The sequence below is a fragment of the Hemitrygon akajei genome, chromosome 21 (genome assembly GCF_048418815.1).
Source record: "Hemitrygon akajei chromosome 21, sHemAka1.3, whole genome shotgun sequence".
In the NCBI taxonomy this organism is placed as follows: Eukaryota; Metazoa; Chordata; class Chondrichthyes; order Myliobatiformes; family Dasyatidae; genus Hemitrygon; species Hemitrygon akajei.
The window spans coordinates 56,015,636-56,033,245 of NC_133144.1; the positions used below are offsets into that span (position 1 = coordinate 56,015,636).

General features: G+C 43.5%; 1 protein-coding gene across 2 annotated transcripts in view; it reads left to right on the forward strand.

The window, feature by feature from the left end:
• Positions 1–15,759, forward strand: part of LOC140714316 (synaptotagmin-11) — a 79,624-nt gene extending 63,865 nt beyond the window's left edge. For both annotated transcript variants that reach the window (XM_073025461.1, XM_073025460.1), the window contains exons 3-5: positions 254–422; positions 4,502–4,668; positions 7,610–15,759. In XM_073025461.1, coding sequence (XP_072881562.1) covers positions 254–422; positions 4,502–4,668; positions 7,610–7,759 — 486 coding nt within the window. In that variant the 3' untranslated portion in view covers positions 7,760–15,759. The remainder of the gene's footprint in view (positions 1–253; positions 423–4,501; positions 4,669–7,609) is intronic.
• The last annotated feature ends 1,851 nt before the right edge of the window (positions 15,760–17,610 follow it).

Here is a 17,610-nt window from a genome sequence, read left to right on the forward strand (position 1 = left end):
AGGGCCTCAGCCTGAAAGATTGACTGTTTTTATTCCTTTCCATAGTTGCTGCCTTTCCTGCTGAGTTCTTCTAGTATTTTGTGTGTGTTGTCATAGGAAAGGCAGTCAACTAAGGAGGAGGTGTTTACAGGTTCACCAGCTGAAAGAAGGAGCTTGTGTGGCTCCAGGTGTTGGATGTTTCAGTTAGCCTGTGCGGTGATGACCATCGTCTGTAAGTTTGGCTGTTGACTAACCAGCCTTGCTTTGTTTTCAGTGTCTCAGCACACAGGACATGGCCAGTCACACAAGCAGCATGGTGCAGCCCAAGCTGGTGGGTCAACTCTTCATCCTCCTGCAGTATCAGACCCTGGCAAACCGCATCAAGGTCATGGTCCGGAAAGCCGAGAGCCTGGCCCGACTGATCCGGATACCAGGCTCACCGGGTGAGGGACCTCAGGGATGGGTTCTCATAACACTGAACCTGGGCACAAGTGTGAAGAGTTCTTCATCCTGTACACTCGCAGTACATTCTCCCCATGTGCGAATAGAAACAACTGTAAAACTATGATTATCTGCGTGGCAAATCCCAGGTTTTGACAACTGGTCTTAGAACATAGAACAGTACCACACAGTACAGGCCTTTCAGCCCACCTTCCACTCCTATCAGATTCCATTATTTTCAGCCCTTTGTTGCCTCACCTCCCAGCTTCCAACATCATTCCCATTTTCCACCCTTCTTCATCCCCCCTCACCTGAATCCATCTGTCACCTACGTGCCCCTGCTTCACCCCTTCCCACCACCAGCTACCCTTCTGCTTTCTTTCAGTTCAGATAGACAATAGACAATAGGTGCAGAAGTAGACCATTCGGCCCTTCGAGCCTGCACCGCCATTTTGAGATCATGGCTGATCAATTCCTATCAATACCCGGTTCCTGCCTTGTCCCCATATCCCTTGATTCCCCTATCCATAAGATACCTATCTAGCTCCTTCTTGAAAGCATCCAGAGAATTGGCCTCCACTACCTTCCGAGGCAGTGCATTCCAGACCCCCACAACTCTCTGGGAGAAGAAGTTTTTCCTTAACTCTGTCCTAAATGACCTACCCCTTATTCTCAAACCATGACCTCTGGTACTGGACTCTCCCAGCATCTGGAACATATTTCCTGCCTCTATCTTGTCCAATCCCTTAATAATCTTATATGTTTCAATCAGATCCCCTCTCAATCTCCTTAATTCCAGCGTGTACAAGCCCAGTCTCTCTAACCTCTCTGCGTAAGACAGTCCAGACATCCCAGGAATTAACCTCGTGAATCTACGCTACACTTCCTCTCCAGCCAGGATGTCCTTCCTTAAGCCTGGAGACCAAAACTGTACACAATACTCCAGGTGTGGTCTCACCAGGGCTCTGTACAAATGCAAGAGGATTTCCTTGCTCTTGTACTCAATTCCCTTTGTAATAAAGGCCAACATTCCATTAGCCTTCTTCACTGCCTGCTGCACTTGCTCATTCACCTTCAGTGACTGATGAACAAGGACTCCGAGATCTCTTTTGTATTACTCCCTTACCCAACTCTATACCGTTCAGATAATAATCTGCCTTCCGGTTCTTACTCCCAAAGTGGATAACCTCACACTTATTCACATTAAACACCATCTGCCAAGTATCTGCCCACTCACCCAGCCTATCCAAGTCACCCTGAATTCTCCTAACATCCTCATCACATGTCACACTGCCACCCAGTTTAGTATCATCAGCAAATTTGCTGATGTTATTTTCTATGCCTTCATCCAAATCGTTAATGTAAATGGTAAACAGCTGTGGTCCCAATACCAAGCCCTGTGGCACCCCACTAGTCACCACCTGCCATTCAGAGAAACACCCATTCACCGCTACCCTTTGCTTTCTATCTGCCAACCAGTTTTCTATCCATGTCAATGCCTTCCCCCCGATGCCCTGAGCTTTGATTTTATCCACCAATCTTCTATGTGGGACCTTATCAAATGCCCTCTGAAAATCGAGGTACACTACATCCACTGGATCTCCCCCGTCTAACTTCCTGGTTACATCCTCGAAAAACTCCAACAGATTAGTCAAGCATGATTTACCCTTGGTAAATCCATGCTGGCTCGGCCCAATCCTATCACTGCTATCTAGATTTGCCACTATTTCATCCTTAATAATGGACTCTAGCATCTTTCCCACCACCGATGTCAGGCTGACAGGTCGATAGTTCTCTGTTTTCTCCCTCCCTCCTTTCCTAAAAAGTGGGATAACATTAGCCATTCTCCAATCCTCAGGAACTGATCCTGAATCTAAGGAACATTGGAAAATGATTACCAATGCATCCGCAATTTCCAGGGCCACCTCCTTTAGTACCCTAGGGTGCAGACCATCTGGACCTGGGGATTTGTCAGCCTTCAGTCCCATCAGTCTTCTCATCACCGTTTCCTTCCGAATGTCAATCTGTTTCATTTCCTCTGTTACCCTATGTCCTTGGCCCATCCATACATCTGGGAGATTGCTTGTGTCTTCCTTAGTGAAAACAGATCTAAAGTACTCATTAAATTCTTCTGCCATTTCTCTGTTTCCCTTAACAATTTCACCCAATTCATTCTTCAAGGGCCCAACATTGTTCTTAACTATCTTCTTTCTCTTCACATACCTAAAAAAGCTTTTGCTATCCTCCTTTATATTCCTGGCTAGCTTGCGTTCGTATCTCATTTTATCTCCCCGTATTGTCTTTTTAGTTAAGTTCTGTTGTTCCTTAAAAACTTCCCAATCATCTGTCCTCCCACTCACCTTAGCTCTGTCATATTTCCTTTTTTTTAATGCTATGCAGTCTCTGACTTCCTCTGTCAACCACTGAGGCCCCTTTCCCCCCTTTGAATCCTTCCTTCTCTGGGGGATGAACTGATTTTGCACCTTGTGCATTATTCCCAAGAATACCTGCCATTGCTGTTCCACTGTCTTTTCTGCTAGGCTATCCGTCCAGTCAACTTTGGCCAGCTCCTCCCTCATGGCTCCATAGTTTCCCCTGTTCATCTGCAACACTGACACCTCCGAGCTGCCCTTATCCTTCTCAAATTGCAGATAAAAGCTTATCATATTGTGATCACTACCTCCTAATGGCTCCTTTACTGCCAGATCGCTTATCAAATCCTGTTCATTACATAACACTAAATCCAGAATAGTCTTGTCCCTGGTCGGCTCTCGTACAAGTTGTTCCAAGAATGCATCCCATAGGCACTCTACAAACTCCCTATCCTGTGGTCCAGCACCAACCTGATTCTCCCAGTTCACCTGCATGTTGAAATCCCCCATAGCTACTGCGACACTACCTTTGCCACATGCCAATGTTAACTCCCTATTCATCTTGCACCCAATATCCATGCTACTGTTTGGTGGCCTGTAGACAACACCCATTTGGGTCCTTTTGCCCTTACTGTTCCTCAGTTCTATCCACACAGACTCTGCTTCTCCTGACCCTATGTCCCCCCTTGCAAAGGACTGAATCTCATTCCTCACCAACAGGGCCACCCCACCCCCTCTGCCCACATTTCTGTCCCTATTATTGCACGTATACCCTTGTACATTCATTTCCCAGGTCTGATCTCCCTGCAGCCATGTCTCCGTTATCCCAACAACATCATAGTTACCCATTCGCACCCGGGCTTCAAGCTCATCTGCCTTATTCCTGACACTTCGTGCATTCAGATATAGAATTTTTAACCCATTTCTCCTCTCTCTGTTTGAATCGCTGCCTATTGTGCTTAACCCAGCTCCCCGAACTCCCATCGGGCTATACGCCCCTAGAATTTTGTTGTCCTTCCTACATTTACTTATTCTTTCAACACATTTAACTCCATGTTCCGTCAGACCATCCCTCTGTACACGAGTCCTCCTTATCACTTGTTCCGCCCCACCTTCCTCTACTATACACTTAATATTCCGGAACCGTGTAGTCCCCACCTGTCCTTTATTCTTCCTCTCGCTATCCTCTCTCACATTCTGGATCCCCGCCCCCTGCAAATTTAGTTTAAACCCCCCCCAAGAATCTCTAGCAAACTTCCCTGCAAGAATGTTAGTACCGCTCCAGTTCAGGTGTAAACCGTCCCTTCGGAACAGATCCCACCTTCCCTGGAACAAGGCCCAATTATCTACAAACCTGAAGCCCTCCCTCCTGCACCATCCTCTCAGCCAAAATGTCCCAAAATGTCAACCCTTCATAGATGCTGCCTGACCCATTGAGTTCCTCCAGCATTTTACCTGTTGCTCCAGATTCCAGCATCTGCAGTCTCCGTGTCTCCATCTGGCTGTGATGGTGTGAGACTTCACAAACTTTCAGCAGAGAATGCTGATCCTTTTGTCCTGAGCAGAACTGGGCTCAGCTCGATGAAGGCAGAGGGTAGAGTCAAGTCACGGATCTTCTTGCCATCATGACATTTCAGGAAATGAATCAACTCAAATCATTTCTCATGGAAGACTCTGTCTAACCCGTTACCTTTTATACTTCTTTGCAGATCACAGTGTCATTATAAACCTTTACAAAGATGGCAAAGTAATCTCCAGCAAGGAAACCAGGACTGCAAGTGGCTACAATCCTGTGTGGAATGCGCCATTTCTCTTTGACATTCCACCAGGAGACATTGAAAGTCTGGACCTCTCTCTGGAGTTTATTGTCATGCAGGTAAGGCAATTGCACAATTGGAGCTTATGCCATTGCCACTTTCAACAATGTGAAATTCAGTGTTGGGCATTTTACAGAAACTGCTGGTGGTGAGGTCAGGATATTAGGATGGAAATGGTAAGAAGGTAGACGTTGCAAAGATGCAAGATGTACATTTCTTAGGAGGTATACATCATCTAACCCTAATGTGCAGGAATGCAATCTCTCCATCCTTGTCTGGAGAATGGAAGCTCATCTAATCAGGATCTAATCTAATCATCTAGTTGCAGTATTTGATAGGAGTAGCATTGAGTCCATACAAGATAAAAGTTCCTGCCATTAGGTTGCAATTTAATAGCACAGTAGAATTTTATCCTAACTAATAGGACAATTAAGGGTTGCAGACTTTTAATTAGGATTTAAATTCTTATGACAGGAGTTACTCATGGATGGAGCTGTAATTAATACCAACTAGTGGGAGAAATATTAATCAATCCAGTCAATGAAATATTACTACCATTCTCAGCTGGACTAAACATTGAGTACAGAAAACCCTCAGGGTGGCACAGTAGCACAACTGTGCTGCTGTCTGTACCTAGTTTGTACGTTCTCCCTGTGACTGTGTGGGTTTCCTCTGGGTGCTCCGGTTTCCTCCCACATTCCAAAGCTGTACAAGTTAGTAGGTTAATTAGCCACAATGGGTGTAATCAGGTAGCATGGGCTCATTGGGCCAGAAGGGTCCTTTACTATGCTATATCTCTAAAATACAATATTTTCTCAAGGCTGGGTTAAATTACGGGCTCAATAGGTTTCCAATTTTGTTTTGCTTCAGGAGAAACCTTATGTGTGTTGGAAAATGAGAATTCTGGAACTGAGCTATTAGTGCATAGGGTCACTGGGATCTTTTGGGTCGATAAAATTGTGTTCCGAGCCAATTGTTTTGTTGAAATGTCTGTGTAGAATGATGGCCCTACTTGATTTACTTGTTTCTTGCGGCTGGTAGGTAACTAAGAAGGATTTTTTGCCATTTTCTCTGTAACAATGTCAGCAATGTGAGGCATCAATTTAAGGTGATTAGCAGAAGGTTTAAAGTGGGAGTTGAGAGAAAAAATATCACCCCACCAAAGGCAGCGTCTGGTACTCACTGCTCACAGGATGGCAGGGTCACAACCCTAAGTCATACTTAAATATTGCCCGAGCAACATCCATCGGTCTTCAGACCATGCCACTCCGGGACTTGTGCTAATATTATTCTGTGACTGTATGCGATATTGTAACCACATGTGCTGAGTGCTCTGTGTGACTGTATGTACTGTGTTTTGCACCTTGGACTCAGAGGAACACCACTTTGTTTAGCTGTGTACATTTGTATTGTTGAATGTCAATTAAACTTGAACTTGAACTTGAAGATTTAATAGCTTATCAAACTGAGTATGAAGAGCTGGGAAGTGGAGTTATTCTCACGAACTCATTTGTCACTGCATACATTCAAATGGACCTATTGTAAATATTAATATCCATATACCATTTCGTTGAAGCATACTGATGTGAAATTTGGATTAGCATAATTGTTGGCACAGACAGGAAGGGCCTTTTCCTGTTCTATACTGTTCTATGTTCTATATTGGTTTGCTTATTCTTTTCATGTCTAAGTCAAACTTCCCCAATCTTCAAAAGTATCTCCACTGCCACTTGTGGCAAATTTCAAGTTATACTGACAGATTTTTTTAAATGGCCCTCTGGTGCTTACAGTGGCCATTAGTCCAGAAAAGCTCATATCTACTGGCAAACTTCACTTTCTCCTCACCTAGGACCACCTGGGCTCAGACAAGGGTGTGGAAGAGAGCTTTTGGGCTCCCCTTCCTGTTAGGACCAGGGCATTACAGAAGTCCAAGTTCCCACAACACCTGGCTCATGACAGCTACTCCCCTTTGATCCTTAAACCAACACAACCATAATCAGTACCTCATTAGAGTTACACTTTGACCTCTTTGTATTACAGTGAGCACACATACAAAGTGCTGGAGTAACTCTGCAAGTTAGGCAGCATCTATCGAGAGGAATAAACAGACAACGTTTTGGGCCAAGCCGAAACATAGACAGTTTATTCCCCTCCACAGATGTTGCCTGACCTGCTGAGTTCCTCCGGCATTTCATGTGTGTTGTGGATACATACAGCACATTTATAATATTTTTATTTAGAGGCACATCACAGTAACAAGCCCTTCAAGCCAAACAAGCCTGTATTACCCAATTATGCTCATGTGACCAATTAACCTACTAACCCATATGACTTTGGAATGTGGGTGGAAACACACACAGTCATGGAGGAAAGGATCAAATTCCTTACAGACAGCATTGGAATTGAACCCGGATCCCTGGCACTGTAATAGTGTTAGGCTAAACACTAACTGCCACTGTGTTGCTCAATATACTGCATTGTGCCGATAACAATGAACTTGACTTTGGTTGACTACAGATGGGCTGTACATGGTCTTGCAGACAATGGGATTTTTAGGGGCTGTTGGTTAGTGTCCTGAATGATGATCCTACTCATTCACTCTGTCGCAGGGGTTCCCAAACTTTTTTATGCCATGGACTAATACCTCTAAGCAAGGGGTCAATGGTTGGAAACCCCTGCTCGATAGTCTCCAGAGGCCAGCTCTGTCTCTAAGACTGCCTTCCCCTTCTCAAAGTGGGAAGTGAATCCAAAGAGCAAACACGAGGAAATCTGCAGATGCTGGAAATTCAAACAACACACACAAAATGCTGGTGGAACACAGCAGGCCAGGCAGCATCTATAGGGAGAAGCACTGTCGACGTTTCGGGCCGAGACCCTGGGAAGGGTCTGGACAGCGCTTCTCCTTATAGCTGCTGCCTGGCCTGCTGTGTTCTACCAGCATTTTGTGTAAGTGAATCCAAACACAGGTTACTTTATGTAAATCTCTTCTCTCATTCCCAGGGTCGTATCTACACCAGAAGCTACGTGCTTGGTCGTGTGTTCATTGGTGCAAGTGCTCCGGAGACAGGGAAGATGCATTGGAAGGAAATGTCCAGCCGGGGTCACGTGGAATCTGCTAGATGGCACCCAATCCAGTCAGACACTTTCTAGATACCCATGTACATGCTATATTCTCTCCCTCTTCCTAAAGCATTGGCCTGTCCATTGATAAGATGTCTCAACTGTCCTATATTTATTCAGAGCTTGGTGTGGTAGAGGCAAACAGTCCCCTTCACTTCTGTTGGTCCACCCCAGTCAAATGTTAGTTGCTGAGGGATACAAGGGGACTACGTTGAAACCATTTCATCTCTGAACCTTGAGGAACTTGGACTATAGAACTGCCATTTCAACATGCAGAGGATTGAGTGAGATCAGTTGTGAGAAGTAGCAGCAGAGCTTAACTAGTCCGTAGCAGGGTAAAGGTTGCATTATAATCACATACATGTGTTTAAATAGCACTTCTTCCCAGCGTAAGGGCCTCACATCCAGGACAGGTGAAGAAAGGTATGATTGAAGAGATAGTTTTTGAAGAGTATCGCAAAGAAAGGTTAAGAACCTAATTTCAGTATTCAGGAACCATAAGCTTAAAGGAATTGGATGCCAATGACAGTGTTTAAAATCAGAGATGTACAAGAGAGTGGAATTGGAGGAGACCACAGCTCTTGGTGGTGGATTAAAGATGGAAAGATTAGCTTTATTTGCCACCTGTATATCAAAGCATACAGTGAGATGCTTCATTTTCATCAAATAAAATCAGTGAGGATTGTGTTGGGCTGCCCAGAAGCATCACCACACTTCTAATGCCAATATAGTACGCCTACAATTCACTAACCCTAACCATACACCTTTGGAATGTGGGAGCAAGCCAAAGGAAACCCACATAGTCATGGGAAGAACATACGAACTCTGTGGGAATTTAACCCTGAAGTTACAAGTGGCACCGTAAAGTGATTCACTAACCACTACACTACTATGCTGCGAGACAGGGAAGGTAATACTACAAAAGTATTTGGAAACCAGGATGAGAATTTCTAAAAATATGCGGTTACCATACCAAGACCCAACACCAGGCAGTGAGCCTGCGTTGAAGGATGAATGTGACTCAGTCTCTATTGGGGTGATGGGTGAATGAGATTGGGTGTGAGGCGGCTTCAAGAGTGAATGGAATTTGGTTTGAGTCAGGGTGAGAGGGTGCCGGTTGGGGTAGTGGCATCAAGGTTTAGTTGCCTGACAGAAGAAGCTCAAGATGTCTTGAAAGGTGTGTTTGATCCCCAAATGCCACGGGGCTTGCTGGGGAAGAGGGTCAGATGGATTGGAAATGTTTGGAGGCTATGGTATATGGTTTAACATAGTGATATGGTTGGACCTTCTCTAAGATAAATCCCTCCTTATGAGCATCATCATAGGATTCTCCAGAAGATCATTCATGGAAACATCTGCATTCTTCTTTCCAAAGGAAAAGGTAACTAATTAAAATATTTCCTCTGATGGCCAAAAAGAAGGATAGACCTGACTTAGATTGGAAATGTAATGCAACGGCTTATTAGTGCTTGCAGGATTATTCATTGTAATTGCCAATGGCATTGCGTCAGAAGTGATATGGGGAACTGCACTGGTGCACAAAGTTCAGGATTATCAGAGTCTTAGGAGGGTAAAATGATCAGACAGCAGGTGATTTGTTAGTTTGCAGAGGCTAGCATTTATGTGCATCACAATTTGGAGTCTGTGCGTGTGGGTGCCATTCTAATAGCACGATTGCCCAGAATATAATGGATCACTAGCAGTCTCAGGAGAATTGCTGGAGCACTCCACACTTTGTTTAATTCCAAGCACACAGTGGATCTCTGTACCTGTCAACCACTGCACCATTCTTTGCTTTTAGAAAAGCACCATTCGTGCATTCACATAATTTGCAAATTTACAGGATTTTTCAATTTCTTTGATCATCTCAGTGTAACATGTAATTGACTTTGCATCCTAATCTTGAAGAAAATGTCATCCCTTGTCTGGATGCAGTAGAATTTTGTGCCATTTCTTTTACAGTCTGCACCAGATTAACTTCTGGAATACACTCATGATCTCAAAATCCTTTGGCATTCCTTTGTACGTCTCTTGTAGGAATTAAGTGATTTATATGCACGCTTCTAATGTTATCTTCTAGCTTCATGACAGACCTCTTGGTGCTGCTCACTTCCACTATCACTCCAACATCCCATCTCCAAATGTCAGATCTGTTAGCTGTTGGTAACAGATCAGCTTTAGCTCATTGTTTAAAATGTTCACCTTCATGTCTTGAATCATAATTTAGCTTCTGTCTCAACCGCTTCTCTTCAATTCTCCCCTCCAAGTTTTGGATGAATCATGTTCTAAGTTTATTGTGCCTAAGTAAGTCTGCACTAGTAAGTCAGTGGGAAAATAACCCATTGTGGAGTGTGGAGTGTGGCAAAAAGTTAAACTTGTGCTCTCCTGCTATATCTGCTCCCTTCCTGTTTCTTTAACTATTCTCATGAGTCTCTGTTGTTTCATTTCATGCTGGCTGATATGGTGAAATATGTTTACCAGTAAACACTTAATGCTTTTGAGCTTCACCTTGTATTTGTGTAGCCATCCAAACTTCTAAACCTGCAGATTTTCTTTCTCACTATTTTTGATCTTGAATGGACAATGACCAACTTCTTGTGGAAGCTAATCAATACTGGCATGAAAGACCCTCAGTGGCTATTTCACTCTTAAGTTTAGTTTGCAAATACAGGTCACTAACGTGTATTAAGTGGGTACACTTGCTGACTCTCCATTATCCATGTTCAAATGAGCAGATGCAAGTAGCAGATCCAGTTCAGTGTCCAGTTTAGTTCCACCAACTCTGCAAAGGAATTCTGTGACACATGCCATGGAACCTTGCCTCACAGGTAGATAGGGTAGTTAAGAAAGCTTATGGGGTATTAGCTTTCATAAGTTGAGGGATAGAGTTTAAGAGCCACAAGGTAATGATGCAGCTCTATAAAACTCTGGTTAGGCCGCACTTGGAGTACTGTGTCCAGTTCTTGTCGCCTCACTATAGGAAGGATGTGGAAGCATTGGAAAAGGTACAGAGGAAATTTACCAGGATGCTGCCTGGTTTAGAGAGTATGCATTATGGTCAGAGATTAAGGGGGCTAGGGCTTTACTATCTGGAGGGAAGGAGGATGAGGGGAGACATGATAGAGGTGTACAAGATATTAAGAGGAATAGATAGAGTGGACAGCCAATGCCTCTTCCCCAGGGCACCACTGCTTACTACAAGAGGATATGGCTTTAAGGTAAGGGGTGGAAAGTTCAAGAGGGATATTAGAGGAAGGTTTTTTTACTCAGAGAGTGGTTGGTGCGTGGAATGCACTGCCTGAGTCAGTGGTGAAGGCAGATACAATGTCCATTTATGAATCTGATGTCAGAGAGGAAGAAGCTGTTCCTGAATCACTGAGTGTGTGCCTTCAGGCTTCTGTACCTTCTACCTGATGGTCACGGTGAAAAAAGGGCATGCCCTGAGTGCTGGAGGTCCTTAATAATGGATGCTGCCTTTCTGAGACACCGCTCCTTGAAGATGTCCTGGTTACATTGTAGGCTAGTGCCCAAGATGGAACTGACTAAACTGACAACCCTCTGCAGCTCCTTTTGGTTCTGTGCAGTAGCAACCCCCACCTCCCAGCCTGCCAGGCAAATGAGGTTTTGTGAAGTTCTCCTTTTTGGCTCAAGAGCCTGATGGTTGAATGGTAATAATTACTCCTGAACCTTATAGTGTGAGTCCTGAGGTTCCTGTACCTCTTCCTGATGGCAGCAATGAGCAGAGAACATGCCTGGATGGTGGGGGTCCCTGACGATGGATGCTGCTTTCCTGCAACAACTCTCCATGTAGATGTGCTCAGTAATGGGGAGGGCTTTTCCTTTGATGGACTAGGCTGTATCCATTACTATTTGTAGGATTTTCCATTCAAGGGCATTGTTTTTTCTCCCAATGGCAGCCCGTGATCTATAGAAGTGAGGCAAAATAGCAGGAAGATCATAGACCGTGCCACACATCCATGTGGGTGTAGTTGAGATAATAAGTGACATTTTAAAAGTGTCAGTTATTTTCAGATAGAACATCAGCTCTGCAGAGACTAATGGGTTAGGACTTTATTTCCTGAAGTGCAGGAGAATGAGGGAAGACCATATAGAGGTATATGAAATGGCATACATCAAGAGCAAGAGAATAACTAGAGATAGGAAAGGACTACTCAAGGATAAAGTGGTGAACGTTTGCTTGCATGTGGTGGATGTGGGTAAGGTTGTTAATTAATACTTTACTTCAGTATATACCAAGGAGAAGAAAATGGTGGATAGGGAAATCAGTGCCAAGTGTATTAATACACAAGGGCATTCTAAAGGAGGATGTAATGTTGGGTCTTTTAGAGAGCATTATTGTGGATAGGTCCCCAACCCCTGATGGGCTATTGAGGTTACTGAGACTGATAATGGATGAGATTGCTAGGGCCTTGACCAATATGCTCATTTCTTCTCTAGCCACAGCTGAGGTCCCAGAGGACAGGTAAGTAGTTAATTAAGACCTTAAGACATAGGTGCAGAGTTAGACCATTCAGCTCACTAAGTCTGCTCTGCCATTTTATCATGGGTAATGTTGTTCCATTATTCAAAAAAAGAACCATGAATAATCCTGGAAACTATACACCAGTGAGTCTCACGTCAGTAGTAGGGAAGTTACTGGAGAGAATTCTTAGGGATAAAATTATATGAGCATTTGGAAAATCATGGCCTAATTAGGGAGAGCTCACATGGCTTTGTGCAAGGCGAGTCAAGTTTTACTATTTTGATTGAGTTTGTTGACAAGGTGAATGATGAAGGTAGAGCTGTGAAGGTTGTCCACATGGATCTTAGCTGGGTGTTTGACAAGGTCCCTCATGGGAAACTCATCCAGAATATTAAAATGCATGGATCCTTGTCGAATTGGCCTTTAGGATTCAGAACTGGCTTGCTCATTGAGGACAGAAGATAGTGGTCAAAGGGTCATATTCTAGCTGGAGGTCTGTGATTAGACATGCTCTGCAAGGGTCTGTGCTGGGACCTCTGCTGTTTGTGATGTACATAAATGACCTGGATGAAAATGTAGATGGGTGGGTAGTAAGTTTGCAGATGTTACAAAGATTGGTGATGTTGTGGATTGTGTAGAAGACTGGCAAAGAACACAGCAGGATTTAGATCAGTTCCAGATATGGAAAGAGGAATGGTAGATGGAGTTTCACCCGGCCAAATGTGAAGTATTGCACCTTGGTTCAAGATTGTTTAATGTCATTTCCTGTTCACACGTGCAAGGAGAATGAAAGAATTGTTACTCTGAGTCTGTTGCAGTGCAAAAAACTACAAAAGATAAAGAATACTATAATAGTAATAAAAACTATACAATAAATGCAATTACATAAAATAGCTTATGTACATAGATTGATTCCATGTCCATAAAATGACACTAGGCTGTACATAAGGTGACTAACAGGAAATTATAAAGTAGTGGTGCAGTTTGTGGAAGAACGTGTTGATCAGACTTACTGCTTGGGGAAAGTAACTGTTTTTGAGTCTGTTAGTCCTGGCGTGGATGCTATGTAGCCTCCTCTCTGATGGGAGTAGGACAAACAGTCCATGAGCAAGGTGTGTGGGATCCTTCATTATGTTACTGACCCTTTTAGTATCAATGAAATTGATGGCAGGAAGGCTGGTGCTGTTGATGCCTCCCCATTGTAGAGCCTTCCTGTCCGCTGTGGTGCAGTTTCCCTACCAGGAAGTGATGCGGCTTGTTAGGTCACATCCTACTGCGCATCTGCAGAATGACGTGAGTATGGATGTGCAATGTCCAGCTCCCTTCAGCCTCCTCAGAAGGAAGAGGTGTTGGTGACTGTGTAGGATGTGTTCTAGGACCATGAAAGCTTGAGTGTGATGTGCACTCCCAGGAGATTAAAACTGCTGTGCCACTGCTGTAAATGGTGCAAAGTGTGGTGTGAGTTCTCCTGAAGTCGATAAGCATCTCCTTTGTCTTGTTGGCATTAAGGAAGTTGTTATTTGCCTGGCACCAGGCCTCGAGCTCGCCCACCTCCTCTTGGTAGGCTTTGTCATTGCTGGTGATGAGCCCCACCACTGTCGTGTCGTCAGCGAACCTGATGAGATGATTGCTCGGATGCTTGGCTGTGAACAGAGTGCACAGCAATAGGCTCAGCACAGAGCCCCAGGTGACACCCACGATGAGGGCGAAGGGGAGGGTGGAGTGGTTATGCATCCTGATTATCGGAGGTCTGTTCATTAGGAAGTCCTACACCCAGTTGCACAGTGGGGTACTCAGACCAAGGGGTAGGAGCTTGTTCTCCAAGGTCGGTGGGTTAATAGTGTTGAATGCTGAACTGAAATCCAGACACACCATTCTGACATAAGTGTGCGGCAGGTCAAATGTAAAGCAACAGTACCCTGTTAAGAGCAAGACCTTTAATAGTGTTGATGAGCAGAGAGATCTTGGGATCCAAGTTCATAGCTCTCTGAAAGTGGCTCACAGGTTGATAGAGTGGTTAAGAAGGCACTTGTCATGTTTGCCTTTATTAATCGAGGCATTGAGTTCAAAAGTCAGTAATTCATGTTGCAGCTTTATAAAACTTACATTGTGATAAACACCCATCATTCCATGAGGGAATGTACATTGTATAGGTTACATACAAAAATATACGTTCTCATGCATGAACACTAATCTAGCAAGAGTTTTAGCTTCTAGCAAGCATTGTTAAGAATGGCTTTCATAGCACTGGAAACACTGGCCCCTGTACCAGTTAGATGGAATGAGTTGGGGGTGGGTGGCAGGGGAACAGGGATTAATTATCATACAACATTGATGTTAGTTTGTATATGATTTTCTTCAGGCATCTGGGTGCTACGTTTGGAAATTTTCTCAGTATATCCTAACCCTAGTGCTTAAAATATTACTGGAATGTGAATCAATAAATCTTAATTGGTCAATAACAAGTGAACAGAAAGAAATCTTCCACACCCCTGATAATGCAAACACTGACACCAGTATCAGTTTCAATATTACTCAGGTGCATTGACAATTTGTGTATAAGTGATACCCTTAACAATGTGAGGTGCTTGATTGGACTGCAGAAGAGCACTGCATGGTGGAGAGCAGTTAGCACAATGCTGTATAGCACCAGTGAATACCAATCGATTCAATTCCCAGCACTCTCTGTAGGGAGTTTGTAAGTCCGCCCACATTCCAGTGATGTGTAATTGGGATTACTGAGTTGTGGACATGCTATGTTGGCACTGGAAGCATGGCAACACTTGCGGGCTGCCCTCAGCACAATCCTGATAATGTATTAATCATTCACTGTCCGTTTCAATGGACATGTGACTATAAAAAAATGCTAATCTTTATTAATGGGAATTGACTACATACAAATTCAGATGAGCCAGAGTTTGGTCAAGAAGTTATTCATTAGGAAGTATTTTTAAATAAATTGGAGATGGTTAGCAAGTGATTTCTAAATGCTGGGTAAAGCTACCTGTGAGCAGATGAGGGCAAATTTATTATGCTGAATTTTAATATCAAAGCAGAAGAGGGAATTCTTTAATAAATAAGAACATTCCAGCACAGAGTGTCTCCAGGGCCAAGTTATGTTAAATACAAGGAGTGACTTTGATAAATAAACAACCACAAATCCTCTGCAGGACTGGTATTTCACCAACATTGTTGACTAAGTTATATGTTGTCTTGGCTAAATTCTTGGAGATCACAGAACTAATTGCAGGTCACGTGCAATGGTGGCAAGTAATGGCGATTATTTATTTGTGTGCGAACCTCAGATCATGCAACATCACCAGCTTTGTTAGTTTGGTAACACAATTACCCATTGATGTGTGTTGAATTGGTCCTTGTTGGTATAGGTTCATTCTCTGTGTGAACCACTATCTCTCCAGAATGAATAGCTGTGGTGCGCCTCCATTCAGAGCATGTATACACTTTGGAGAGTTTGTACACCTTTGTATATTAATGTGATTTGTGTGTAAATGTTGTTATCCAAATAAATATTGCAAATGAAGATGCCTTTCTTTATTTTGACTTACGTAATTTTATCTGGTTTAATCTATATACACTTAGTGGCCATCTTATTAGGTACACCTGCCCATTAATGCAAATATCTAATCAGCCAAACATGTGGCAGCAACTCAGACCATGCAGACATGGTCAAGAGGTTCAGTTATTGTTCAGACCAAACATCAGAATGGGGAAGAAATGTGATCTAAGTGACTGTGACCATGGAATGACTATTGGTGCCAGATGAGGTGGCTAGAGTATCTCAAAAAGCTGAATATCTCCCGGGATTTTCACGCACAACAGTCTCTAGAGTTTACAGAGAATGGTGCAAGAAACGAAAAAAAAAAATCCAATTTGTGGCATTTCAGTGGGCAGCAAAATGCCTTATTAATGAGAGCGATCAGAGAAGAATGGCCAGACTGGTTCAAGATGACAGTAACTCAAATAACCATGCATCACAACAGAACTATGTAGAAGAGCATCTCTGAATTCAGAACACGCCAAACTTTGAAGTGAATGATCTACAGCAGCAGAAGACAACAAACATAATGTCAGTGGCAACTTTATTGGGTACAGGAGATACCCGAGAGTATATTATTTCATTGATCTTTTGCCGCTTCCCTTCTGCAACTATTGGGGAACAGGTCTACCTGCTGTGCTACATCATCTATAGACCATTTTTCTTTTGGGAACCTTGAAAGAACCATGGAAGGCCAGTTTAGGCAATTGAGGCCATCTCTTTCAATGCTCTCCTGCACTCCAGTCTCCTTACGTCATGGCTCCCCAATACGATCATGTAGAACTTGAGACTGTAAGCTTTAGAAGAGTCAGTGCTATGTCTTTCCAGCTGCAGGGACCCTGGCTCAATCCTGATTTCATGTCTTGCTGTGCATTGTACACATTCTCCCTGCTCCCACGAGAAGTTTTCTGCTGGGTACTCTGGTTTCCTCCCTCATCTTTAAAGACTTTCATAAAGCCCTTACAGATTTCACAACATAGGTCAGTGATAATAAAGCTAGTTCTGGTGGGTTAACTGGTGACTATAAATTACCTTTTTACATAGGCTTGGGAACATAAAACATTATAGCACAATACAGGCCCTTAAGCCCACGATGTTGTGCCAACCTTATCACCTAATGTTGCCTTGCTGTTGCTTATGTCTGGGAGGGGGGAGCTGAGGGGAAGGCTTTGGGGTTCTAACGTTTAACTGTCTTTCATTCTTTGGGGTACTCCTCTGTTTTTGTGGATGTTTGCAAAGAAAAAGAATTTCAGGATATATATTGTATACATTTCTCTGACATTAAATGTACCTATTGAACCTACTGTAAGATCAATCTAACCCTCCTTCCCAAATAGCCCCCTATTTTTCTTTCACTCATGTGCCTATCTAAGAGCCTCTAGTGTCCTTGGTTTATTTGCCTCTACCGACAGCCAAAAAACTTACTACCACCACCAGAACTCTCTGTGTTAATAAACCGACCTCTGACTTTCTCCCTCTACTTTCCTCCAAATCACTTTAAAAGTATGTCTTCTCATATTAGCCAATGTTGCCCTGGGAAAACGGGGCTTGCTCTCCACTCTGTCTATGCCTCTGATCTTGTGAGAGGGAACAAGTTACAAGACTAGCATTTGATGGCTCTGGGCCTGTATTCATTAGAATTCAGAAGAATGAGGGGTGACCTCATTGAAACCTATCGAATGGTGAAAGGTCTTGATAGAGTGGAGGTGGAGAGGATGCTTCCTATGATGGGAGAGTCTAAGACCAGAGGACACAGCCTCAGAACAGAGGGGCGTCCTTTGAGAACGGAAACGAGGAGGAATTTCTTTAGCCAGAGGGTGGTGAATCTGTGGAATTCTTTGC